The sequence below is a fragment of the Mustela nivalis genome, assembly GCF_964662115.1.
Source record: "Mustela nivalis genome assembly, chromosome: 17".
NCBI lineage: Eukaryota > Metazoa > Chordata > Mammalia > Carnivora > Mustelidae > Mustela > Mustela nivalis.
Genome location: NC_139036.1, coordinates 7,181,433 through 7,208,916, shown reverse-complemented (window position 1 = coordinate 7,208,916; position 27,484 = coordinate 7,181,433). Strand labels below are relative to the sequence as shown.

Below are 27,484 nucleotides of genomic sequence, written 5' to 3'. Positions count from 1 at the left end.
AGGTGTTATTAAAACACCAGTGCTTCTATTAAAAGCAGAAGTGCACCGAAGCCTGGATTGGCCTGAAAATGGTAAGAAGGATGCCAGGGGTCCTGGGAGGGGCGCATACTGTATTTGCTGCCACAGGTCTGCGGTTTGGGACTGGGCTGTGTGCAGTCTAAGTCCTCTCCTTGTTTTCAGGTCCTAGGAGTACAGGTAACTTTTGCTAACCTAATCTATTCTGTCCAATAATCCTGAAGTAGAGGAGAATTTTGTAAGAAGACATGGTTTCAATGTTTTCTAAATTTATCAAGAGTTTAGAATTGAAGTATGTAGCTTCTGTTGCCCCCAGAATACATATTTGCATACACAAAGACATAGGGACACATTGTAGATACCTCCAAATAGGTCTCATGCCTATGCAGTAGCTGGCATTCAGGCTGCTTTGCTGGCCATTACCATGTCCCAGGAGAAACAAATCAAGGGCCAAGTTTATACAGCCAAGCAGTTTGAAAAGCAGGTGGTGAGTCATCCGATTGACAATGGCAGACTGGCCACACTCATTTACCTTCTCTTCTTCCGAAGACTTCTCTAAAATAATTATGAAGCTATTGAAAATATCATAAACCCGGAACACTGAGCAAATGTTGAGGGTCACTGGAGAGTGAGGGACTGCAATCGATTTATGGCAGACTGGACTTAGAGAAAAGTGGAAAGTACCAGAGGAGGGCACAGGAAGCTACAACACAGAGCAGGCCTCCATTCACCAAAGGAGACACACACCAGGGATTTAGAAATGTTAGGTGTGATGGAAGGGGGTGCTGAAAGTAAGAGGGCTCATTGGGAGCTGACTGATCTTCTACCCCCATCTCCACCCACGTGCCCAGGGTCCAATGTCACCAGGTGTCTGTGTCACCAGCAGGAGATTCAATAGTTGCAGGGAGAAGACACCACGTTGTGCAACCCAACTTAACTCAACTGATCCTGAAAACAAATTCTGCCAGTCAGTCAGCTCGGCCCTTGCTTGCTGACTCATACCAGCTTTTGAGCACTACTCTTATAAACATGAAAGGACAAGAAGCCATTTGATAAGGACTAAATTAAGGTAAACAAGAGGGGGGAAAACACCTGAGAAAAGATACAACGTTAGTCACAAGGAGCACAATAAAATCCTTCATGAGTAGTTTTTCAGGAAGACTTGAGCTGTTTCATCCATAAAACAAGGAAAGAATGTTAGCAAAAGGAACAGAGGGCAAAGTGGTCTCAGGGTCCTGGGATCGAGTCCCGCATCGGGCTCTCTGCTCAGCAGGGAGCCTGCTTCCTCCTCTCTCTCTCTGCCTGCCTCTCTGCCTACTTGTAATCTCTCTCTGTCAAATAAATAAATAAATCTTAAAAAAAAAAACCAGAAAACAAAACAAAACAAAAAAACCCAAAACAAAAACTATTGCAGACCTTACTATTCTTGTTAACGTAAAAAAAAAAAAAATAGATTCAAGGGGAGGGTTAAAAGATGAATTTCAGGAAAGTTAGAAAGTGTAAGAAAACATAAAGTGACCGTGAGGGAACAAAACAATCATCAGAATGTTCAACATCCAACAAACGTGTATTCTAGAAAATAAGGTCAAAAAGTAAACAGAAGGGAGATTACCAAAGAAATAATACAAAATAATGTTCCAGAGTTGAGGAAAAGAAGTCTCTACATGCTGAGTACAGTGAATCTAAAACATGGCAGCTAAGCACATCAGTGCAAAGCTTCAGACATCAATAATACAGAAAAAGGGGTGGCTGGGTAGCTTGGTTGGTTAAGCATCTGACTCTTGATATTGGCTCAGGTCATGATTTCACAGTCATGAGATCGAGCCCCACGTTGGCCTCTGCACTGGGCATGGAGCCTGCTTGGGATTACCTTTCTCTCTCTCCCCATGCCCCTTCCTCCACTTGTGCTCTCTCAAGAAAAAGAAAAAAAAAAAAGAAAGAAAAAAAAGTAAAGACTTTCAGAAAGGCAGAAACACAGTGCATTGACAAAGGAATGTGACCCTGACTGCTCATCAGACTTCTCACTAAAGAACAGGGTAAGGCATGCAGTGTTCTAAGTAGGGCGGCGTGGGGAGGGGGACGGACAATAGCATCAGAATTCAGTACTCAGCGAAATTGCCAGGTCAGTTTAAAAATCAAAGAAAGGTATCTCCAGACTTGAACCAATCAGAAAATTGGCCTCTTAACATTTCTGAGAAAGTTACTTAAGAGTGAGCTCCAGCAAACAAGAGAAGAAATCAAGGAAGGAGAAGTCAAGGGCTCCGTGAGTCACTGAAACCAACCCAAGAAAGCAGTGAACATGTTTCCTCTCCAACACTGATTTGAACTCTGAGTCTGGGACAAGAGTGAAGGGTCATGGGGGCAAAAATGGAAGTGTTAGGACACTGGATTGCATGGAGAGGTTAAGGGTAACGAGGTTATGCAAAAGGAACTAATGACAGAGAAAAAAAACCACAAAAACAAGTAGAAACTCCAGGGGGAAGGGGAAAGATTGTATAAAAGAAGGAAGTGAATAAAAAATAGAATTGTTTTAAACAAGAAGCAGAATCAGACCTATAAACACAGAGAATAAACTGATGGTGGCTAGAGGGGAGGTGGGGGTGGGAGTGGGCAATATGGGTGAAGGGGAGTAGGAGGTCCAGGCTTCCAGTTACAGGATGAATAAATCACGGGGATGAAAGGCACAGCATAGGGAATATACAGTCAATGATCTTGTAATAGTGCTATGTGATGACAGGTGGTAGCTACCTTTATGGTGAGTACAGCAGAATGTAGAAACTTGTCACATCACTATGTTGTACATCTGAAATTCATGCAACATTGTGTGTCAATTATCCTTGAATAAAAAGAATGATTTTCTTAATCTCCTTTTTGGATCTTTCAATGTTTATGTATAGAAATAGTGATTTTTGCATGTTTATTGTATATCCTTCACGTTTTCAGAATTTATTAGCCCATACAGCATTTTGTGGATTGTTACTAATAAATAACAATTTCCATAAATAGAGGAAATGGAATACTAATGGACCAGTTAGATCTGCTAAAGAAAAAAAAAATACAGGAAGTTTCAGAGAATGCAAAGGGGATTTACGGACGTTTCACCTTTCCCAGTCAGTCAGTGAACAGAGCCTGGGACACTTAATTTTGGTTGCAGAACAGAGCAGAGATATTTTGTATCTCAGTGACTCAAAAGCAAAAGAAACAATCAGTAGTGGCAACAGAAGGTGGGAAGTGGGAGGTCGGGGAAGAGCTGAAGGAATAGGCAATAATTTTGTCTTGAAAACCAAAGGTTGCAAGGAAGCTGCTTCTCTGCCCCAGGGCAAGAATTACCTTTAATGTCAATTAAAAGTGGTTGTCATGATGGTGTCGTGAAGACACGCAGCTGAAGAAACAGGGATGTCAGCACAGTCTAGAGATGGGGCCAGGAAGATCATGGGAGCTGGTCAGAGGAGCCTGACACTGAATAACACAGGGGTTCGTGGGAACTCGTGACAAAACTGGGTTGGATGGGGTGACTCAAGGGGCTACTGAACTCTAGGGTCGGTTCTTGCTGTTTGGGAATCTTCTGATGACTTTAAGGCTGGCCAGAAATCAGATTTTTATGAAAATCTCCTGTTGATTTAAATACTGGTGGTTAACAAAACCGTTTGCAAAGACTGAGTGTGAGCCAAAGGAAACACATAGAAGGTACTAGCATGAAGGCTCTGAGTGGCTTGACCAGTCCTTTTTAACATGAGCACTTACAGGGCTGGGGACTGTGGTTTCTCATTAGATGCCTTTCTCTGATATTTTACTTATGTGTCAGTATAAGCTCCGTGAAAATGCATTGTTTTTATTACTGTTCTTTTAATGAATCATTAAATTAATATTTGCTATCATTACAGAAAAAAAGGAAAATACCTATATGCAAAACCCATCCAAAATATACTATGCAGATATAATGCCAGTATTCCTGTTTTTAGGTCTTTGATAATCTGTTTGGGAATATGCTTTAAAAAAAAACAAAAACTTTAGCTTGGATATAATGTTCTTTACTTGGAAGTATCGTAAAATCCTGAAAATAAGGCTGGGGGACAGGAGGAGCTGGCAATGGCCTCAGTGTTCTAGAGGGAGGAATGTCCTTGCCTGGGGTGGCCCTCATATTAGGGGTGGGAGTGTCATTAGCGTCTGTTAGTGTCTGTCATTAGTGGGGGAGTGTCCCAAAGTGTTAGGACGCTGAAAGGCACGTGGATAAACAAAGGAGGGAGAGGAGGATGTTAAAAGCTAGAATACAGGGGTGCCTGGGTGGCTCAGTGGGTTAAGCCGCTGCCTTCGGCTCAGGTCATGATCCCAGGGTCCTGGGATCGAGTCCGCGTCGGGCTCTCTGCTCAGCAGGGAGCCTGCTTCCTTCTCTCTCTCTCTCTGCCTGCCTCTCAGTGTACTTGTAATTTCTCTCTGTCAAATAAATAAATAAAATCTTTAAAAAAAAAGCTAGAATGCATTTTTTTTTCAAAAAAAATTTTTTTTTGGCAGAAAAGAAGTGTCTTCTTAAGGTAGCCAAGTATTTGAAAGAAGTGCTTGTTGCTTTCACAGGTTGACTGGGCCCATCATGGGAATGTTGGCTAGTGAAAAGGTATAAACATTTTGAAAACATTCCCTTTGCACCAAATGTTCCTTTAGTTAAAATAACTTGAGTGAAAAAAAAAAAAAAAAGAAAACCAACTTTGAACATGCAGTTCTAACATTTTTCTGGGAGAGACTGTAGAATATGGAAATTCTCAGGAGGCTTACTCCCTTCAGAATCAGCCGTGGGGGTGTTCTGGTGTTCGGGTCTGGGTGTTCTTTGAAGAAGGCCATTGTTAAGGTGATTATCATCCATTTTAAGGAGATGGCCCCTGAATGTCTGGATTTATAAAGCCAACAAACTGAGCGATTAGCTGCTTTGCCCAGGTTTCTTTTCCTTTTTTCCTTTTTTAAAATTTTATTTTTTTTTCAGTGTTCCAAAATTCACTGCTTATGCGCCACACCCAGTGCTCCATACAATACGTGCCCTCCTTAATACGCACCAAGTTTCTTTTCTTGAGAAAGAGATCGGTGGCAAGGTTCTTTGAATTAGCGCTTTCAGCCATGGAATTTAATCTAGCAATTAATACGCCCGTGTCATGTGAAGTGGACGGCACATCTGCAATTTACTTCTCACCATCTGTAAAGCCCCTTTTACCATCACGACAGATTTGCCCCAAGGATCCTATTTGCCTGGAATGTGTGCGTAGAGAGGAAAGATCCAGGAAGTGTTTCGGATTGAACTCGATCCTAGGAGTGACCTGAGCTGGAGCACGCGTGTGAGAGCACATGTAGGGAGGAGGGAGAGCTGAGGTGGGGTAGCCATGGTCGTCGTGACGTGGCAGTGGCCTTAGCCCCATGTGGACTACGGGAGGGCTCTGTGAGGACACTCTCCCTGGTCATCACTGTGGTCTCAATAAGCGAGAGGTTACTGTGTCCATTTTACTTCAGGAAACGGAAGTGTGGGCATTTTAAAGACCTTTCTAGAGGTCACACAGCTGTAAAGGGGCCAGCCTAGAATGGAATTTCAGCGGCTCTCCCGTCCTAAGGGATTCCGATTTCTACTTTTGATTGCGTGCATTTTTAAGGGCAAAGGTGAGGTTCAAGGGGGAACTCTCTCTCAAACAGGTGCAAACCCAGATCTCCCCAGCCCCCAGTCTGGAGAGAGGCAGATCTGCTCAAGACATCACCCAGAGGTAGTCAAAGCTACCAGCCCTCACCGTTTTACACTTACGGTCAAGGGACCATCCCCCCAACCACAAGGTGCTGCTTGGTTCTGAAAGCTTCCATAGAACAGCGCAGACCACATATGGTCTGCAGGATCCGTCTGTATTTGAGGAAACACAGGATTTGAGGAAAAGCAAAGGGGGCTTCAGTTGAAAAGCCAGGAGCTTCGGCATCTCACTTTGGTTTTCCCGCCTCTTTTTCAAAATCGGGACCCTCGGGCGCTGGGACACGGGGGCGCATGCGGTTTCCCCCAGAGACTGCCCGGGTGGAGTGGGGGAGGAGGGGCCACGGCCTCACTCACCGCGATTTTGGTTTTTATAGCCGCCAGCTTCTCCTGGGCGGCGGCGAGGTCCGCGGTGGCTCTGCTCAGTGCCTGGCGCTTGGGCTCCACGTCGCAGAAGACCTCGTAGAAGCGCACGATGTTGATGACCCAGGAGCAGAGCCCCGCGGCTGCGGACGACTTGGTGGCCACGAGCTCGGGCTTGAACTCGGGGTCCTGCAGGTACGGCCTGATGGCCTTGAGGCAGCTCTCGGGGATGTTCTCCTTGTCGAAGTTGACGAGGGAGTCCAGGAAGCCGTCCACTTTGGCCATGGTGACCTTGGCGGCCTTCCAGCTCCGGTCCTTGGGCACGCGGCCCCCGCGGGCCGTGAGGGTCATCACCGCCGCAGTGACGTTGCTGACAGCCGGAGGCGGCGCCCCAAACGACTTCAGCTCGGTCAGGTTGGTCTGCAGAGAGAGGAGGAGGTGCTTAGGGACAAACGATCGTGGTTCCTTTGTCCTCCGCTGCTAATGGATTTGGGCTCCAGGACGATCGTTCTGAAAGGGCTGCTTTGAAGCCCGTGGAGCCCTCCGAGTTTTAAATGTCATGACTCATCCGAAGGAAACCAAAGCTACCCCCCAGGGGCTTCAGACCCCTGCCAAGGGCCAGCGGAGACTCAGCTCGTTTGTTCAGTTCTGGAACGCCACTCACAGCCCATTAGAAACACACAATTATTTCACATTCGACAGTAAAATAGAAGGATGCCAGCATTCTCTGAAATAGGCAGCACGCTATGAATAAAAGATAAGGTTATTATAAATTAATTTCCCATCTTGGATTGGAGAGACTAGCCCTGTAACCCAACAAATTTCATTTTTCTTTAATTAAAGAGCTTTGTTCCATGAGCTTATTCTAACTACACTTGACTGTCCGGATGGCAAGGTGACATTTTCCACTGGGAAATAATTCGGACCTAAAGCTGAGCACAATCACTGCGCCCGCTTCAAGGTGGGGTCGTCCTCTGCTCCAAGCATCACTTGCACCAGAAAGATATGGCCGAACGGCCTTGGCAAGTCATTTCCACTCTCCGGGCCTCTGTGTGTCCAACTGTAAATTGGGAGCAGGGGTGTGCCCTCATCTGTGAGAGAAGCCGTGTCTTAAATGCATGTGACGTTGATTTAAGGTTTGTCAATGACCACGTGTGAGAAGCCTATGACCCCAGAAGCACTTGTTTTGGGGGGATGATGTTGGAAGGGGGGGGGGAGTCAAATTCATTTCCAGCCCAACAGGGCCTGGAAATCTGCAAACGGCGAGGGGGAGGGATTACTTCTTGCTCCTAATGAAAGCACGTGGGAGGACGATCTCTGCTTCTGACACCATTTTCACATTGGGTCACGAAAACTCATCAGAGGCGGGGATGGAAGGATGGCATACATGTGGGGGGTGGCCTCCCCTGGGGGCAGAGTCAGGACGTAGAATCAGGAACAAAACCCCACGATTTTAAACCAGTGTTGAGTTCAGCCTGCTCAGCGTCCGGAAATAAGCAACCATAAAAACATACAGAGTTGAAAGGGACTCCTACGACCCAGCTATGTCGCTGTTAATGTTTCCATGTAGTTTCTTCCAGTCTTTTTTTTATATTCGTATCTCTTGATAAATTACCTACAGCCTTTTTGGTAGCAGTGACAGAAGACCCAGCTCAAGAACAAAGAGGACTTTCTGGTTCCAGTATCTGAGGGCGATGAGCTGGGAGCTGGCTGGAGGGACGAGCAGGACCTGTGTTTGTGTTTCTTTCTTTTTTTTTTTTCTTAAAGATTTTATTTATTTATTTATTTCACAGACAGAGATGACAAGTAGGCAGAGAGGCAGGCAGAGAGAGGAGGAAGCAGGCTCCCTGCTAAGCAGAGAGCCCGATGCGGGGCTCAATCCCATGACCCTGGGATCATGACCTGAGCCGAAGGCAGAGGCTTTAACCCACTGAGCCACCCAGGTGTTCTATTTGTCTTTCTTTCTTTCTTTCTTTCTTTTTTTTTTTTAAAGATTTATTTATTGATGTACAGAGATCACAAGTAGGCAGAGAGGCAGAGAGAGAGGGGGAAGCAGGCTCCCTGCTGAGTGGAGAGCCTGATGTGGGGCTTGATACCAGGACCCTGGGATCATGATCTGAGCTAAAGGCAGAGGCTTTAACCCACCGTGCCTCCCAGGTGCCCCAAGACCTGTGTTTTGAGCGCCTGTGGGCTCTCTGGATCGTCTCTTGTTTCAGCTGCTCCCTGTGTGCACTTCTGTTTTGCACAGCATCTTCTTGTGTTGCAAGGCCTTCGACCTACCCCTCTGCCCTCGCCTTGTGTCATTGTCTCTGTCACTATGCTCTAGCCATGGTCTCCTCCTTCTAGTGCATCGATTGCCAAGCTCATCCCCACTTCCAGACCCCTGCCCGGAACGCTTTTTGCTAAGCTACTTGCCTGGCTCATCCCTTCTCATCTGTCAGGATCTCAATTCAGAATTCAGACACTGCCCACGGAGAAGGACTTCCCCGTCAGCTTCCCCTTCCCATCATTTCCCATCAGCTCCTTGATGATCTGCAGACAACCTGGGGCTATCAGAATTGGTCACCACCTTTTCTTTATTGAATTTCTATATCCTCCTCAGTCCTGTTAACCCCAGTTGCCCCAGGGCCTAGAACAGAACTCAGCATACAGCAGGTGCTCATCAACATGGGTGTCCAACAATCACCTGGAATGAAAGGGGGTCAGCTGTTCAAGGTCATGGTCATGGCTTTGCAACGGGAAGAGGAGACCTTTCCTCCAGTGCCAGTGGAAATAAAGATGTCCTGGGAGGGTGCGCCTGGTGGCTCAGTCAGTTAAAGGGCAATCTGACCCCTGGTTACGGCTCAGGTCGTGATCTCAGAGTCCTGGGATGAAGCCGTGCGTCACGCTCCTTGCTCAGCAGGAAGCCGCTTCAGATGCTCTCTCTCCCTCTCCCTCTGCCCTGCCCGCCCCAATCGGTCTTTTAAAAAATGTCCTGGGAAATGATCTCGTTTAGTTAGGCGGGGCTCCTGTAGCTAATCACTGCAAGGCAGGTGGTTACGGTTCTCCCAAGAGGAACACAGGACGGAAGACAGGTGGGATTGTGAGCGAGTCAACAGCAGGCATGCTTGTTTTCTCCACTCCACTCCTGCCATCAGGCTCGTGCTCTCCCTGCTGCCTAGACCTGCTCTTCTCCAAGTTTTTACTCAAATTTCTCCTTCTCTGTAGAGTGGGGTTGGGAGGGTGGCAGGGGTGGGGGGAAGGAGAGCCGGTCAGGATCAAAGCTCCAGGAAGGATCTAGAACCACAGCGGGGTAGTTTGAGTTCATTCTAACATCAAGGGAAAGCCACTGGAGGGTTTTGGGCAGGGAGTGAAATGATGTGGTTTTGCTCTGAGACCTTTAGTGGCTGGCCCCACTGCAGCCAAGCAGGCCGCACAGTTGTTGGGGTAGGAGACTGAGCCAGCCCAGGACCAGGGCTCTCAACAGTGGAGATGTGATAGGTGATTGGGTTTGGGACATATATAGGAGCTAGTGTAGGCAAAAGTTTGAAAAAGAGGCATGAGAGAACATGGCTCCTCTGCTCAAATAGTATTTTTAAAGTCAACGTACCACTGGGGGACAAGCCACAACTGACGTTAAACATTCAATTCCTGGAAACCTTTCCACAAATGTACCATGTGGATAAGGTTTGCAGGGCATTCTTCTACATGAATCTTCGTGAAAATCTTAGACAAGCTCTTTGGGAGTGGGTCTGCTGGGTCAAAGGGCAGGGCACATCTTTAGTGTCCTTTGTACACACTACCCGCCTCCCCAGAAATTCCCATTCCAGTTCTCAGTGTCTGAGAAAGTTTTCATTCGCCCCTGTTCAGCAACGGTCACATTATTTAAAAAAAATTTTTTTTTTTTCCAATTTGACAGGCTGAAAAGGGGATAACATCAGTTTAATTCATATATGGGCATATACATATTTACTGGTGATACTAAATGTATTTTTTCATGTTTTTAAGCAATTTGGGTTTCTTGTTTTGTGAACTGTTGGGTATTGATCTTTGCCTACATTTCTACTGCGCTGTTTATCTTTTTATTTTTGATTGCTGCGTGAGTTGTTAGTCGGGGTAGCTGCAGGCCAAAAAGATGGTACAACACACCGGCTAATTTGAGGGGCATTAATGAAAGGAATTATTTATAAAGGGATAATGCCTTACCCTGGGCTAGTAGCATGGGCTGAGCCCGGAAGCTGTGGTCGGGCCAGAGAGAAGAGAGGGAAGGAGAGAACCGGGAGAGAGAGAGGAGGAGAGGAAGGGAGAAGGAGGGAGAGAACATCGGTGGAGAGGGAACCGGACCGGAGCTGTGGTTTTCAGCAGCGGGCAGGTCCCTGGGACCAAAGGAATCGACACGTTCGTCTCCGTCCTCCAAACCCCTACCAGGACCAGAAGCAGGAGGTCAAGGGAGAGCGTCGGGGCCACCCGAGCCAGCCTCCTGGGTCACAGAGAAAACAGAATGGGGAAGGGCCAGGAGAAAATGGGACGGGAGACCAATGCTGAGCTTCCAGCGCAGTTTACAGGAGGTTTTCCATACGAAGGGTATTAGCTCCTTTCTTTTTAAAATTAAAAAATCTTGTTTATAATATTGTGTGGTATATAAAGATTTACTTTTCATGGAGACAAATTTAATAATCCTTTTCCAGATGATACCGTGATTATCATCCTTTGTTTCTCTGTTCAGAGGGTCTTTCACATATATTAAAATTGATCCTAACTTATCATTTTTTTAGTTATTTTATAAATTCATTTTTTTCTTATTGTTAACTGTTTTACAAGGTAACACTGTCCTTTTATTAAAAGACTTAATAAAAGTTATTTTTATTAAAAGAATATTTATTATGAGATATTTGGCAAAGATAAAGGTGAAAGCAGGAAACACTCATAATATTACTACCCAGAGATAAATGTTACATATACACCTCTAGGTCATATATAGACATGTCATATGTATACGCACATATATACACACACACCATATGTATACACACAGCACACACACACACCACACACACGTACACACACACATGTACACACACATATCACATATACCATATATAACACACAACACATATATACACACATCAGATGCATACACACGTACAAGTCACACATATCATATACACAATCACACACGCCATATATACATGTGTTATATATACACAAATTACATGTGTACACATGTTCACATCACTATATATACATATGTGCACACATCAAGTGTATGTGATCATATTAACACACATCACATGTATACACAGGTGTATGCACACCTAGATGTCACACCCATGCACACATCACATATATGCACGTGTCATATATACACATCATACATGGACACATGCACACGTGACATAGAGACTAACAGACACAGAAGAAAGACTGTGAGTGGAGATATGTATGAACTTGAGTATACCGGAATGAGTATCTGGCTGATTCATGTATATACACATATACATACACAAACACAAATGTACGTTTATCAATCACTATCTACTTTTTGAGCCTGATTTTCACAGAAAATTGTATCTGAAATTGTCCGTGTCATTATCTTTGTAGAACATCATTTTAACTGAATTATGTGGTTTTCTTTCCTTTTGATGAGCCACAATTTATTTTACCAACTCCATACAGTTGGATGTTTGAGTTATTAAATCTTTAACAGCTACTTAAATGATACGGACTTTTAAAGACATTAGACACAAATAAACCAAAAATCAAACGGGAGGTAACTTAGGTTTACATTTAACTTCAAAAATAACTTGAGAATTAGCAGACATCCTTGTAATAGTGAATCTTCCCAAAGACTTGGTATATGTATATATATTTGTTTATTCAAATTTTATGTTCTTCAACAAGGGTGTGCAGTTTTTCTATACATTGTTTCAGTGAATTTATATTCAGTTATTTGTATCTTGTGCTTTGATTGCTAATTTAAAATATCATATTTTCCAATGGGCTACTGCTGATATTAAGAAAGCTATAAATTTTTGTAAATTTTGTGATGGGCCCTTAACTCTTCCTTTTTATTATTATTTTTTCTATAACAGGTATTATAACGTTTACATGATGATTATTTTTCATTTATTATGGTTAGAAATTCTGGGACAACTTTTTTATTTTTAATAATAGTGACAGAGACCATTATTATGCTTTTTTTTTAAATCTTAATGGGAACACCTTTAATGTTCTATCATTGGATAGGATATTTTGTCCTTGGATTGGGATTGATTGCCATCTGTTAGCTAAAAATGCAAATATCCTTGTATTCCTACTTTATTGAGAGTTTTAGTAAGCAGCAGATGCTGAATTGTGTTAAGTCCCCTTTTGACATCTCCCCAAATGACAATGAAGCTTTTCATTTTTGATCTAGAGTTGGGGATGGTTACCTGAATAATCTCACGTAGGGAAAACTTGCCAGGGGGTGGCATGGTGAACGTGATTTACTAGTGTTTTACACAGGTGTCTTACACCTGTTCTTAAGTTAGAGTCATCTGAGGTTTTATGTCCTCGTGCTGTCTCTATCACTTTTAGTACCAGGCTCATCGCATAACACAGTCCTTTAAGAAGTCCTTTCAGAGAGAAGTACGCTCAACTTGGAAACTCTAGGATTTTCCAATATATTTGATCATAAAATGGGCTTTTTGTATTACTTGCTAATATTAAAAGTCAAACAACAGGGACTCTGAGTTGAGTGTGGAGCACGATGCAGGGCTCGATCCCAGGACCCTGAGCGCATGACCTTGAGCTGAAACTCCTGGTGAAGTGGAAAGGAGCAGCCTGTACTGTGTGTGGTGAGGGCATTCCTGTGGACCCAAGGATCCCTAGAATGTCCTTAAACCCTCCGCGTTCCCAAAACTCTGCTATTTCATGCCCACTTCTGGCTTTCCCATCATTTTCAAACTTCACAATCAATCTGTAGTTAATGCATGAAGAACCCCTGAATCAGAGCCGGGTAGTAAGTCTCTGCACACTTCGAGTCTCTGCCTTGGCGGTTTTTCTCACTTTTATAGCTAAACTGAAATAAATCCGGTGTAGCTTTTCCTTTCTTAGTGGGAATGGTTTTGTTTGCAATTTCATGGTCCTTTCCCCCCTACAAAGTTACTTAGAATTTTCTTTTTGTTCCCTATGTATTTTTTACAGTGAACTTATTTTTTTTTTTACTGTACAAATAACATATAATGGCAATTGCATTATTAAAAATTACTCGTGGGGCACCTGGGTGGCTCAGTCAGTTAAGCGTCTGACTCTTGGTTTTGGCGGCTGGATTCTGAGCCTGAAACCCTCTGCCTTTGCCCTTGGATCTCTCTGGGACACCAGGGTGCTGTGCTGTCTGGGTCACAGGAGCTCCCCCCACCCCCCCCAGGAGGGGTAAGCAGATGGGACAGATGGACACTGGATCCTCTCACCTTATTGAGGGTGTTGAGAGCTGCCTGGGCTGCCGTGAGCGCCGGCTCCGCCTTGGCCAGGTCCTCCTCACAGTCCTTCTGCTTCTGCTTCACCTCGAGCATGATGAGGGCCACTCTCCGCTCCTCCTCGTCGGCCATGGCCTTCTCTCTGCTCACCTTGTCTGTCTCCACGCCAACCACCTGAATCAGCTTGTCGGCGTCTTCATTCTTCTGCCTCAGCTCCCCCTCCTGCGCGGCCAGCCTGGCTTTCAGGCCATCCACCTGCCGCAGAGCAATGGGGCTTAGCGGGAGCAATGGGGCTTCGGAGGGGGTGGGGGGGCCCCCTGGGGATCTGACCTCTCAGGGAGGTCCAGCCTCTGGATTCATATGCATTTTGGAGGAAAGAATGAAGTGCTGGGAACATTAGCACGTAGGAACGGTCTATTTCTATGATCTGCTGGAGGAGGAATGGTTTTCTCTGTTTCAATCAGTCGAGTGGAGGGTGCTGCTTCTCAGAGTGTGGTTCTGGGACCAGCAGCAGCAGCAGCAGCCCCTGGGAACTTGCTAGAAATGTAAACTCTCGGGCCCACTCCAGACCTACTGAATCAGGAATTCTGGACTGGGCCAGGCGATCTGTGTTTTTGTGGGCCCTCGTGGTGTTAACAGAGGCCCTTCTCCAACCTCTGAGAGTCACTGGTCTGGTTTTATGGTCCTTTGACATGCAAAGAGAAGCCTCCTCAGATCTGGTTCTTTCTGGGAAGTAAAAAAAGCCACTTGTCTTTGCAATATGGCCCATCAACTTTACATTGCAGGATGACCTCCTGTGTCTCATTTTCCTGCAGCCCATTTCCATGCAGCAACCGAGGATGACTTCAGAGCTCCTGAAACACGCCAAGCAGATTGGAAAGCTTTATGATGCAAAGTACAGAAGGGGAGGAAGAAAACAGAGGCCTAGATGCTGCCCAGTAATTCCCTTTTCATAGCAGATCAAAAGAGAAGAAAAGGAAGGCGGAGGGGTGGGGTGGTGGGGGGAGAGAATGCTCTTTAATTTTGTGTATTTGTGGGAACTGGAGACTTTTTGTTAACCTCAAATGAAGGCCTGCTCCCCAGAACGAGTCTTATATACCAGTGCCGGGAGGTTAATCTGTTTCTATCTCCCGTTGTTCAGCTCCAGGGAGTTATTTCTACAAGGACAAAGATGCGATTGTAAACCAAAATGATTGAACCACATAATCACCGCAGTCGGAACACACACCAGTAACTTTTTGTTCCTTTTTAAATCTTGGGAGACTTGAGAAAATTGGAGTGGGTTTTTTTTTTTTTTCCCTTTGGTTTGTTTTTGTGGGTTTTTATTGTTGTTGTTTTTTGCCTGTTTGTTTGTTTTGCTGATTGCACATAGACTTCATGACCTAGGGTCCAAGGTAAATAATCACCAGCACTGTGAAGGGAGCTTTATGGCTCTTAAACTGTGACAGGAGGGTCCGCCTGTGAGAACGAGGTATTCCCCACGTAGCTAAAGGGAGGGTGTGAGTCAGGCTCATTTTATGGCTCTTCTGCCATAGAATGGTATGTTGAAAAAGGTCAAGTTAAAATTTCCTCTTCTCTTTTCCCTTATTCAAAGCATTCGAGCCCCTCTTTGGCTCTCTTCTCTTTAGACACCCTCCCCCACCCCCGGATAGGAGGATCAAGAAGGACAATGTCACAGCCAGCAAAGGGAGTCTCTCCCCAGTCTTGCCAGCCCCATGAATGTTTATTGGGGGGATAGGGGTTGTCAACTGAGTGGCGTGACAAGAGGCTGGTGGTGAGACACGATCCCTTCTTTAAGGATCAGGAACATGATACTAAAGAGAAAGGTTAAGCCTCCCAGGCCTTTCTCCTTAGAGCCACAGGAGGAGGAACCTGGGAAAACCCACAGCAACCCCCACTGAGCCGAGGTCTGGAAGCCCAGGCTATTTTCCCTCTTCCTCTGAGCCCCTCTGGTCACCTGCCTTGTTCTCATATGAATTCACGCTTCACGTAGGTGCTCCTCTCAGATGGAGAGGGTTCCCATCTCTGGTGGACCCATGGTTATCTGCCTAATAACAACTTCTCAGCCCTGTTTCGGAAACAGAGTTTGAATTTCCTTTGGGGAGTTCTCCCTTCCCACGTCCTCTTAGTCTGGGTGGAGCTGATTCTAGTGGTTGTCCTTTGAACCTCGCTTGGCCAAGAAGAATATCCAAGTCCCAGAGAATGGTTCATGTGTGGGCAGAACGATGATCGGAAGAGGCCAGTCAGAGCCACTGACCATTTATCCAGGAGCTTGGCAGAAAATCCTGGGAAAGGCGAACTCCTTCTTACAGTGGGGCTGCAAAGCAGACAGAATGTGATTCCGAGGTTGCCAGAGCCCAGGGGGGTCGCTTGCTTGAACAGGGATGTTTAGGGAGGATCTAGCTCCAGTCCTGTCCAGATTCAGCTCCATCCCTGAATTTTCTTGGTTTTATTTGTTGTTGTTGTTCTTCGGTCTAAGTCAACTTCAGCTGGATTTTGGTTCGCTGCCAAATACATCATGTAATCTCAAAAAAAATTTTCTCTATCTCCTGTCTTTTCCTTCCTTCTTCTTCTACTTTTTTTTTTTTTTTTTTAATGCTAAGTGAACTTGAATTCTTTTTTTTTTTTTTTTTTTTTCATTTGTAACTGAAAGAGTCCTGATGAATACATCATGGCATGGTGAATTATTGAACCATCAACGTCAGGTAGATTCGGTGGCCTGAGATTATTTGAAACCCCAGGATAAACTGAATTTAAGAGTCTCCAGACAGACAGACTTGGGGAGTAAATCTTATATGCAGGGAATTGGCAAAAATATGTAGGCCTTTTATGAACATTTCTTCAACCCAACAGCCCCTCTTGCTCATGAGCCAAATACGGAGTAGGGATGACAGTGGGTTCTGAAGATGCCAGAAGGAGACAGAGCGAGATCCCAAGTCAGAGTTGGGAGTTCTGACTGTGCCAAGAGAAAGAATGGAACAGAAGGGACGCCAGCTGTGAAGCTCTCACCTGAGGCAGCAGCAAAGACAGACAAGGCTGCCCAACGACCCAGCAGAACAGGCCACCGTCAGCAGAGCCAGTGAGAGCAAGAAGACCACAGCATGGGGCTTCACCACTGCCTCCTGAAGCCATGACCACCACCACTGCCCAGGTGGGAAGGAGCAAAAGACCCTTCACAGGGAAACAGCCTGGAGCTAGATTTAGACTCTGAACTGACTGCCCTCCAGAGACTGAGTTTCTAACTTGAAGTGACCAAGGCAACCTGAAATGCAAGATTAGGAGGTTTCTACTTCTGGGGCGCCTGGGTGGCTCAGCTGGTTGAATGTCCAGCTTTTGGTTTCAGCTCAGGTCACGATCTCAGGATCATGGGATTGAGCTCTGTGTTGGGTTCCGCGCTCTGTGGCGAGTCTGCTTCCCCTCCCCCTGGCCCTCCCCCCGGCTTGTGCACTCACTCTCTCTCTCTCAAATAAATAATCTTTATAAGAAAAAGAACTTTTTATTCTTAAATGAAAAAGGCAGCTCTCTAGCTAAGTTAAATTCAGTTATAGAAAAATAAAGTTACGTTTATGTCCCCTTGAGTCTAAGCATGAAATAATGTCTAAAATTTATCAACTTGGGATGACCATACAATTATTAATTATTGTCATTCTCACCAGTCCAATTACTACTCCTAACACTGCTATTGTTGCTAAAGAAATCTGGAGTCCATCTGAGCCAGGGTTGTGAGATTCATTTAGCCACGAGATTATGAATCCCCCAAACTGTCGTATGTGAGTAGCAGGAATGATACCACATAATCCAAATCATTACCCTTATACCAAGATTATGATCATATACTTAAGGCTTTTTCTATCTAAGGAACAATTTCAGATGAAAGGTTTACAACAGAGTTAGGAAGCCAAAACACCATTTTTATAAGAAGAATCACCCTTGTAACCTTCCATGAGTATGAAATACATACCATGTCTACAGTATTGGGGAGCCCTTCCTCCAGCCCCATTCTGAGCTTGTAGGTGACTTTAGAAAGCGTTCGTTTGGTTGGCTCCCTGGCCATCTGATCTACCCATATGGCCCTTTATCTACACGTTTATAGAACACCTACTATGAGCCAATGAATCCTGGTGTCTGCGCTTAAATGACTGCTGGTGGTATGACATGACATATACAAGAGAAGAAATATAATTCGGGGATGGGACCTCAGAGATGGGAAGGCACAGCTTCTCAGAGCTTAGAAAGAGCTTCTGGGAGCAGGGGTAGCAAACCACATAGGTGTTGACAGAGACAAGCTGACAAGGGCAGGGGCGGATGTAAAAACCCAGAGACATGAACAGGCTGTGGAGATCTGGGACAATCACAACCAGTAAGAAGTGCTGGGTGCCGGGGTGCAAGGGGGTAGATGCGGGGAGGAAAGGATGGCCCATGGGCAAAGATACAGTTTGAGAGTTCTAGAAAGTCCAGAGAATCTGCAATGTTGTGTCTAAAACATTAATGTCCACAGAAGAGAAGAGTTAAGCTTGTGGATTGAGCAAAGATCCCTCCAACAGCAAAGATCTCTTCAATATCCCTCTGGTTTGGTAGCCGCCAGCCCCACCTAATGAATGGGCACCTAAAATGTGGCTTGTCCCAGTGGTGATGTTTTGTAAGTATAACCACACACAGTAGTTTTTGAAGACATGTAGAAAAAAAATACTTCATTGATAACGTTTTTATACATTGATTACCTGTTAAAATGATAAGATTTGGGATGTGTTGGGTTTAATAAACCTATTCTTAAAATATATGATGTAATTATGTAAGATTGAAATACACGGTCAGAATTAAATTCCTTTTATTCCTTTTACTTCCTTTGGTACAGCTACTAGAAAATTTAGTTTGCATATATGACCAGTAGGATATTTCTATTGGATATTACGTCTAGAATATAGTAGGGGGACCCATCTATTCATTCATTCATTCATTCATTCATTCAACAAACATTTAATGAGTGCCCACTTTGTCCAAGCACTGTTTTAGACACATCAGACACATCAGTGAACCAAACAGATAAAGATCCTGGTCCTTATGGAGGTTGTGTCCAACAGATGGGGATAGACACCACAAAAGAAAGATAACAAATAAGTAAATTGCATGTTGGTGGGGTAAGGTCTTTGGGAAAAAGATAAAGTAGAGCAGAATAAGGGACATGGGGGTGGTGTGGGGTTGCAACTGAAAATGGGGTCATCGGAGTAGGACTCACTGAGAAGGTGACATTTGAGCAAAGAGGAGGAGATGAGGCAGTGAGCCATGGGGTGAGAGAGGGAAGAACACCCGGGGAGAGGAAACAGCCAGTGCAAAGGCCTAGTGTTGTCTGAGGAGAGAGCACAGCAGTGGCACAGCCAGAGAGAGAGGAACGTTGTGGACATAGGGTAGTGGGAGGTGAGGGCTGAGAGTCTTCAGGGTACCATGGCAGAGAAGCTTGGGGTGCCATTTTAACTAGGGAAATGGAAGCCATCTCGGGGTTTGGGGCAGAAAGGTGACATGCTCTGACTTAGGGTTTGAATGCATCATTCTGGCGACTCTGTGGATGATGTACCAAAGATGGGCAAAAGGAGCAGACAGATGAGCTAGAAAGGTGCTCTGGTTGCCTGGGTTAAGGATGCCAGTGGCCCAGATCAGGGGCATGGAAGCACAGGAGGTGCACAGCGCTAGGATTCTGGGCATATCTGAAGTTAGAGCCGACAGCGATTTTCTGATGTTTGGGCACAGGGCGTGTGACAGAAAGGAGAAGCATCAAGGACAACCCCAAGCTGATGGGCCATGTGAGAAATTGTTGGTGATGCAGGTTTGGGATGGGGGAGACATTGCGGAGTTCGATGTGTTGAAATCATCCAGGTAAATAAGTGTCTAAATCAAGGCATTGAAAACGGGGATACAGCAAGAGGGGTACATTTTGAGACATATATATATGAAAGTAGAGGATTTGTTAATTCTTAACTGAGACAAGGAGAAGAATCTAAGGTAATTCCCTGATTTTTAGATAATTGGGTAGGTAGGTAAAAGCACATCTCATTGAAGTAGAGAATTTTGAAGGAGAAGAGACCAAGATTGATGCTGGGACTGGGGAGGCTCTTCCGCTCGCTACAGGCAGACAGAGCTGGGTTCACCTGGTACAACCAGTCTTCTACTGGGATGATCAATAATTCCCAGAGAACAGGTGAGGGGAGGGACAATGGGGGATGCTGGGGAGTCAGTGTTCTGAGGGCACCATAGGTTGGTGGTGGGAGACAGGTGGAGGAAGAAGTGACAGATGTTAAAGATAACTGGGAAGGACTGCATTCTGGGATTCTATCTCATGCTGTTTTCTAGAAGTTCAGAGATTGAGAGTACTGAAAAGTGTTGGGAGAGAAGATGCCATCTTTCTACAACAAAGGTACATGCCAGGTAAATGGCTAGGGCCTTGGCTGGGATCTGTGTCCCTTGGTCTGCCCAGAACTGCAGCTCTGGGAAGGGGTGTGGTCATGACAAAATGGACACAGAGGAGCGTCATGGACAATTGTTACACGTCACATGTGGACAAACACCAAGTCTGAACAGATCTCACCATGCCTGAGAGTAAAAAAAGTAAAAGAAGAAAAGGGTCTTTTCAGAAATACAGAACAAGGAAGGGAAAGGCATCCAGGAGACTAAGAAGAACACAGGTCTGAAGATGGCGCACGGCCGGATCTAGACAATACATCGAGAAAGCTGTCTGCCATCATCGGTAGGATGGTGTCTGCGACAAAGTTGCAGGAAAACAGAAAGCAATAGGATGTGTTGGAAGGGGAAAAGGATGAGGTGAGGAAGGGTTGTTAGGATATTAAAAAATGTAATAGCATAATTAAAGTCGTCCCTGGAAACATAAGCAGAAGCCATATTACCCACTGTTAAATTAGAATTGTTGAAGGTAAACTTGAAAAGTTCTCCTAGAACCCAGAAGCGAAAAAAGCCAAAAGGATGAGATCAATGAGTGAGGACGTAGTAGATATAGGGCACAGAGAAGCCATCTGGCAAATCATTGCTCCTGGAGGAGAGGCCAGAGCAGATGAACAAAACCAGATAACAGAAGAAAAATGGCCCAAGCAGAAGAAACTCTATGTGAACAGATTGCAAGGGCTTACGGAATCCCACTAAATGAACTGAAATCCTCTCAACATATTGAAACTATGATTCAAGAAACTAAAGTGGGGAGAGAGGACAAGTCAGAAGAAGCAAATTCGACAGTTATGCCAAAAACAAAACTCTGAAATGATGACAATGAGCAAAAGGCTTAGATCTCTGTAGGAACATGGGATGCCCAAGAATTAAGTTGATCACAATTGAGTTTAATGGTGCAAATGCAAGAAAACCACACTATGTTCATGAGAGGCTGGCTCTGCAGCCAGCAAACAGAGCACAGGAGGGGGCCATCAAGGGGCTGGCAATGTCTGATGGGCATGCGCAGGGGCAGAGAATGTGCTAGAATTGTCCTCCAATTCTCAAGGGAGGAGCAGGAAATTGAAACAAACTTGTTCCCTTTGGAAAAGTAAGTAGAAATATATTACAAGGACAGAACAACAGGGACCTCCTTTTGATGGCCAACCACAGAGGAATATATGAAGAAATGCAAGAAATGAGACAGGATTTAAGAAGTCAGGATCTGATGGTGCTTTGACAGATAATACAAAGAAATTAAAAAAAAAGAAAAACAAAACCGGTATAGTTCTGCAACTGTCTCTCCCAACCACTCATCTCTTTTGGTTCTGAAGACAGAAGGGAAGCCGGCCAGAGAGGAAAGGAAGGTAGGAGAAGAGGAGGAGAGTGGTAACAAGCAAGATTAAAGAGGTGCTCTGGAGGACTCCATCATCAGTACGTGGGAGCAGACCAGACCTGAAGCTCACAGTGGGCCCTTCTGCAGGGGGAGCTCAGCCTTAACTCCTGGAACAGTGTCTGATGACACCGAGGCCTCTGGAAAACCATACATGATTCTCAGGCCTGGACCATGATCCCTCCAGTTTCCTGGAATGGTGTGCTCCCACTCCCTCTCAGTGCCCAGAAGGCAGGGGCGAAGGAAGACCGTCACCCACCTGGGCAGAGGTGCTGTGAAGCTTCAGCAGCCCGTTTTCGAGACGCGCTATTTTGGACTTGAGCTCTTTTCCATTTCTGTGCAGCAAGCTCTGGTAGAGTCTGATGAACTCCAGGAATGACTTGGGAGTTGTGTAGTTGTAGCGCTGTTCATTGGTCAGATAAGACTGAGACATCTGGTTGACACTCGTGTGGACAAAAGCCATGAACTTGCTAATTGACTGCTTGACTGCGGGCTGAAATTTAAAAGTGGAAAACAAAAAGACTGTCTGGACGTGAAGACGGAGGTGATGGCCTGCCCCACTCATGGCCTCATCCCATGGGAAGTTCTGTTCCACTAAGTCTATTCAAGCCCGAACTTGAACCCTGAAACTCTGGACATGGAATTCCTTGTACCCCAGGTGGGCAGGACTTTGAGGAGCATCTCCTCTGCCCTCTCACCTCGATGCCTTCTGTGTTCTGCAAAAAGCGAAGGCTGACGGACTCCAGTGCTTGCCGAGGCCACTCGTGGAACCAGTCGATGGCCGTGCAGTTCACAATGGCTGGGAACTTCCTGCTGCGGACTCTCAGCTTGTTCCCCACGGGGGATAAACAGAGAGTCACCTGAGAAATCAGAGGGCGGGGAGAACCAAGAGGGCATCAGGGCGATACTCATAGTGAGGCAGATAGAGCTTTGGGTTATTTCCCAGAAAGTCAGGAAAAAAATCCAACAGAGGAAGAAGAAAATCTGTCAATACTAGCCAGGCTTCTAGCCAAGAAATTAAGAAAGCTGGGACTGCATGAGCCAAGGGAGAGGCTATTGCCCTTGAAGCAGATAAGGGCAGCCTTGCAAAACTGCTCAGGTGAAGAAGGGCACTCCACCCTCCCTGCCCACTCCCAGTATAATCTATGAGGGCAGCTTGTCCAAAATAACAGCGGAGGATCTCATGAACCATCTCTGGTCTGCCTATACTGGGCAGTAAATCTTTCTATACCTTCAGTTGTCGTCGGACCCGATTTATAAAGAACTTCCAACAGTTTTCTCTGTTATCAACTAGACCTTGGCTCTTGACTTCATTCCTCACATTATTTATGATGTTTTCAACTTCATCATCAGAGTAGAGGTCTGGGATCTCTCCTGGGAGAAATGGAACACAGATGAGTGGCTTTGGCATCTCTCTGCATGATACAATAGAACGTGAGACGCTATCCAAACTTGGGACACAGGGCCTATGATTTTTTGGCCATGTCCCACCACTCTTGCTGGTGGAATTGGACAGACACTGTATATACTCCAAACTCAGTGCAGGTGGAGGCATGATACTTTAAAGAATGGAACAAGAGTACATGGCATTGGGGTGCCTGGGTGGCTCAGTGGATTAAGCTGCTGCCTTCGGCTCAGGTCATGATCTCAGTGTCCTGGGATCGAGCCCCACATCGGGCTCTTTGCTCAGCGGGGAGCCTGCTTCTCTCTCTCTCTCTCTCTCTCTGCCTGCCTCTCTGCCTACTTGTGATCTCTCTCTGTCAAATAAATAAATAAATAATCTAAAAAAAAAAAAAAAAAAAGAGTACATGGCATTCTTTTGTCCTGGGCTAGCAGCCCGTAACAGAAGAGCTCTCAATTCTTTACTTCTTTTACCTAAAACATTTATTTACTAACTACTGTTTGGAAAAATTTTGCTTCTGAGGAGCTTAATATTTAGTAGGAGAAATAAAACAGATGTAAAATACTTATAATATAAATATAAGTGAAAGGAGCCATGAGAGAAAAACACATAAATCCATATATTGATGAAGAATGAGCTATCCCTTCCTACTGAAGAAGAAAGGGAGAGAGCATGAATGGTTTTGGGGAACCTAGTATATGATAAGTATGACATCTTGAAATCAATGGGGAAAATGAACATTTAATACAGGGTATTAGAAAAACTGGGATCTGGAAAAAAAATACTATGGTTGGATCCTTATATTCCATTACACAGTAGGATAAATTCCAAATGGATCAATAAAAAATAAACCCATAAAAATGGCAGAAGACAGGAGGGAAATATTTTTATAACCTCTGAATGGGGAAGGTCTTCCTAAGTATAACTCAAAATTGTTATGTCTTAAAAGAAAGATAAATTTGGTGCATCTAAATTCATACATTTTATGTAAAAATAAGAAATTTATAAAAAAAATAGAAAAAAATGGATTGGCGAAAACATAGGCAAAGTATAACAAGAGCAAACATGAAGGACCAATTATAATATGTTTCCAAAAGATGGCATACAAATGGCCAACACATACATGGAAAGGTGCTTAATGTAATTAATTATTAGGGAAATGCAAATGAAGATTACAATGAGATATCACCTCACACCTTTTGGGATGGCTATTATCAAAAAGACAAGAGATAGTAGGTGTTGATGAGGATGTGGAGAAAAGTAACCCCTGTGCACTGTTGGTGGAAGTGTAAACTGGTACAGCCACTATGAAAAACAGTATGGAGGCTCCCAAAGAAATTAAAGATAGAACAAGTACATGTGATCCAGCAATTCCACTTCTGGGTATATATTCGAAAGAAAAAAACCCAGATCTTGGAAATATCCATACTCCTCTGGTCATTACAGCATTATTCACAATACCTACAACATGAAAATGGCCTAAGCATACATCAACAGATGAATGGATCAAATAAATGTGACATATATAAAGGAGTATTATATCCAGGCTTTAAAAAAGGAAATCCTGCCATTTGCAGTAACAGAGTAGACTTGGAGGGCATTATGCTAAGTGAAATAAGCCACAGAGAAAGAAAAATACCGCATCGTATCACTTACATGTGGGATCCTAAAAACAAAACAAAACAAAAAAGCACCCCCAAACAAATGAAACTGAAACACAAAAAACAGCCAAATTCATAGAAACAGTGTAAGAGGGTTCCCCTTTCTCCACATCCTCTCCAACACATGTTGTTTCCTGTCTTGCTAATTTTGGCCATTCCAACTGGTGTAAGGTGGTATCTCAATGTGGTTTTAATTCGAATCTCCCTGATGGCTAGTGATGATGAACATTTTTTCATGTGTCTGATAGCCATTTGTATGTCTTCATTGGAGAAGTGTCTTATACTGTTGGTAGGAATGCAAGCTGGTGCAGCCAATTTGGAGAACAGTGTGGAGAGTCCTTAAGAAATTAAAAATAGAGCTTCCCTATGACCCTGCAATTGCACTACTGGGTATTTACCCCAAAGATACAGATGTAGTGAAAAGAAAGGCCATCTGTACCCCAATGTTCATAGCAGCAATGGCCACGGTCACCAAACTGTGGAAAGAACCAAGATGCCCTTCAACAGACGAATGGATAAGGAAGATGTGGTCCATATACACTATGAAGTATTATGCCTCCGTCAGAAAGGATGAATACCCAACTTTTGTAGCAACATGGACGGGACTGGAAGAGATTATGCTGAGTGAAATAAGTCAAGCAGAGAGAGTCAATTATCATATGGTTTCACTTATTTGTGGAGCATATCAAATAACACGGAGGACATGGGAGATGGAGAGGAGAAGGGAGTTGAGGGAAATTGGAGGGGAAGATGAACCATGAGAGACTGTGGACTCTGAAAAACAATCTAAAGGTTTTGAAGGGGTGGGGGGGTGGGAGGTTGGGGGAACCTGGTGGTGGGTATTATGGAGGGCATGGATTACATGGAGCACTGGGTGTGGTGCATAAACAATGAATTCTGTTACACTGAAAAGAAATCAAATAAAAATAAATAAAAATTTTAAAAAAGGAATAAAATATTCATAGAAACAGAGTAGAAAGCGGTTGCTGGGGCTTGGGGGTTGAAGGAAACAGACAGAATATGATAAAAGGGCACAAACTTTTGGTTATAAGATGAATAAGGTCTTAGGATCTAATATATAACATGGTGATTATAGCTGGTAACACTGTACTGTATAACTGAAATTTGCTAAGAGATTGAACTTAAATGTTCTCATTTAAAAATTTTTAAAAGGTGGGGAGGAGTCAAGATGGCGGAGAAGTAGCAAGCTGAGACTGCTTCAGCTAGCCGGAGATCAGCTAGATAGCTTATCTAAAGATTGCAAACACCTGAAAATCCATCGGCAGACCGAAGAGAAGAAGAACAGCAATTCTGGGAACAGAAAAACAACCACTTTCTGAAAGGTGTTTTCTTTTTTTAAAAAAATTTTTTTTTCTTTTCTTTTTTTTTCTTTATTCCTTTTTGAACCTCTTTTTATCCCCTTTCTCCCCACTCACGATTTTGGATCTCTTCTAATTTAGTTAAAGCATATTTTCCTGGGGTTGTTGCCACCCTTTTAGTATTTTACTTGCCCCTTCATTTACTCTTATCTGGCCAAAATGACAAGACGTAAAAATTCAACGCAAAAAAAAGAACAAGAGGCAGTACCAAAGGCTAGGGACCTAATCAATACAGACATCGGTAATATGTCAGATCTAGAGTTCAGAATGACAATTCTCAAGGTTCTAGCCGGGCTCGAAAAAGGCATGGAAGATATTAGAGAAACCCTCTCGAGAGATATAAAAGCCCTTTCTGGAGAAATAAAAGAACTAAAATCTAACCAAGTTGAAATCAAAAAAGCTATTAATGAGGTGCAATCAAAAATGGAGGCTCTCACTGCTAGGATAAATGAGGCAGAAGAAAGAATTAGTGATATAGAAGACCAAATGACAGAGAATAAAGAAGCTGAGCAAAAGAGGGACAAACAGCTACTGGACCACGAGGGGAGAATTCGAGAATTAAGTGACACCATAAGACGAAACAACATTAGAATAATTGGGATTCCAGAAGAAGAAGAAAGAGAGAGGGGAGCAGAAGGTATACTGGAGAGAATTATTGGGGAGAATTTCCCCAATATGGCAAAGGGAACGAGCATCAAAATTCAGGAGGTTCAGAGAACGCCCCTCAAAATCAATAAGAATAGGCCCACACCCCGTCACCTAATAGTAAAATTTACAAGTCTCAGTGACAAAGAGAAAATCCTGAAAGCAGCCCGGGAAAAGAAGTCTGTAACATACAATGGTAAAAATATTAGATTGGCAGCTGACTTATCCACAGAGACCTGGCAGGCCAGAAAGAGCTGGCATGATATTTTTAGAGCACTAAACGAGAAAAACATGCAGCCCAGAATACTATATCCAGCTAGGCTATCATTGAAAATAGAAGGAGAGATTAAAAGCTTCCAGGACAAACAACAACTGAAAGAATTTGCAAATACCAAACCAGCTCTACAGGAAATATTGAAAGGGGTCCTCTAAGCAAAGAGAGAGCCTACAAGTGGTAGATCAGAAAGGAACAGAGACCATATACAATAACAGTCACCTTACAGGCAATATAATGGCACTAAATTCATATCTCTCAATAGTTACCCTGAATGTGAATGGGCTAAATGCCCCTGTCAAAAGACACAGGGTATCAGAATGGATAAAAAAACAAAACCCATCTATATGTTGCCTCCAAGAAACTCATTTTAAGCCCGAAGACACCTCCAGATTTAAAGTGAGGGGGTGGAAAAGAATTTACCATGCTAATGGACATCAGAAGAAAGCAGGAGTGGCAATCCTTATATCAGATCAATTAGATTTTAAGCCAAAGACTATAATAAGAGATGAGGAAGGACACTATATCATACTCAAAGGGTCTGTCCAACAAGAAGATTTAACAATTTTAAATATCTATGCCCCCAACGTGGGAGCAGCCAACTATATAAACCAATTAATAACAAAATCAAAGAAACACATCAACAACAATACAATAATAGTAGGGGACTTTAACACTCCCCTCACTGAAATGGACAGGTCATCCAAGCAAAAGATCAGCAAGGAAATAAAGGCCTTAAACGACACACTGGACCAGATGGACATCACAGATATA

At 44.1% G+C, this 27,484-nt stretch overlaps 1 protein-coding gene across 4 annotated transcripts in view; it reads right to left on the bottom strand.

The window, feature by feature from the left end:
• Nucleotides 1–27,484, bottom strand: part of DNAH9 (dynein axonemal heavy chain 9) — a 318,684-nt gene that overhangs the window by 89,550 nt on the left and 201,650 nt on the right. For all 4 annotated transcript variants that reach the window (XM_082708418.1, XM_082708419.1, XM_082708420.1 and 1 more), the window contains 5 exons: nt 22,581–22,723; nt 22,048–22,209; nt 21,609–21,842; nt 13,522–13,782; nt 6,086–6,511 (listed from right to left, as the gene is read on the bottom strand). In XM_082708418.1, coding sequence (XP_082564544.1) covers nt 6,086–6,511; nt 13,522–13,782; nt 21,609–21,842; nt 22,048–22,209; nt 22,581–22,723 — 1,226 coding nt within the window. The remainder of the gene's footprint in view (nt 1–6,085; nt 6,512–13,521; nt 13,783–21,608; nt 21,843–22,047; nt 22,210–22,580; nt 22,724–27,484) is intronic.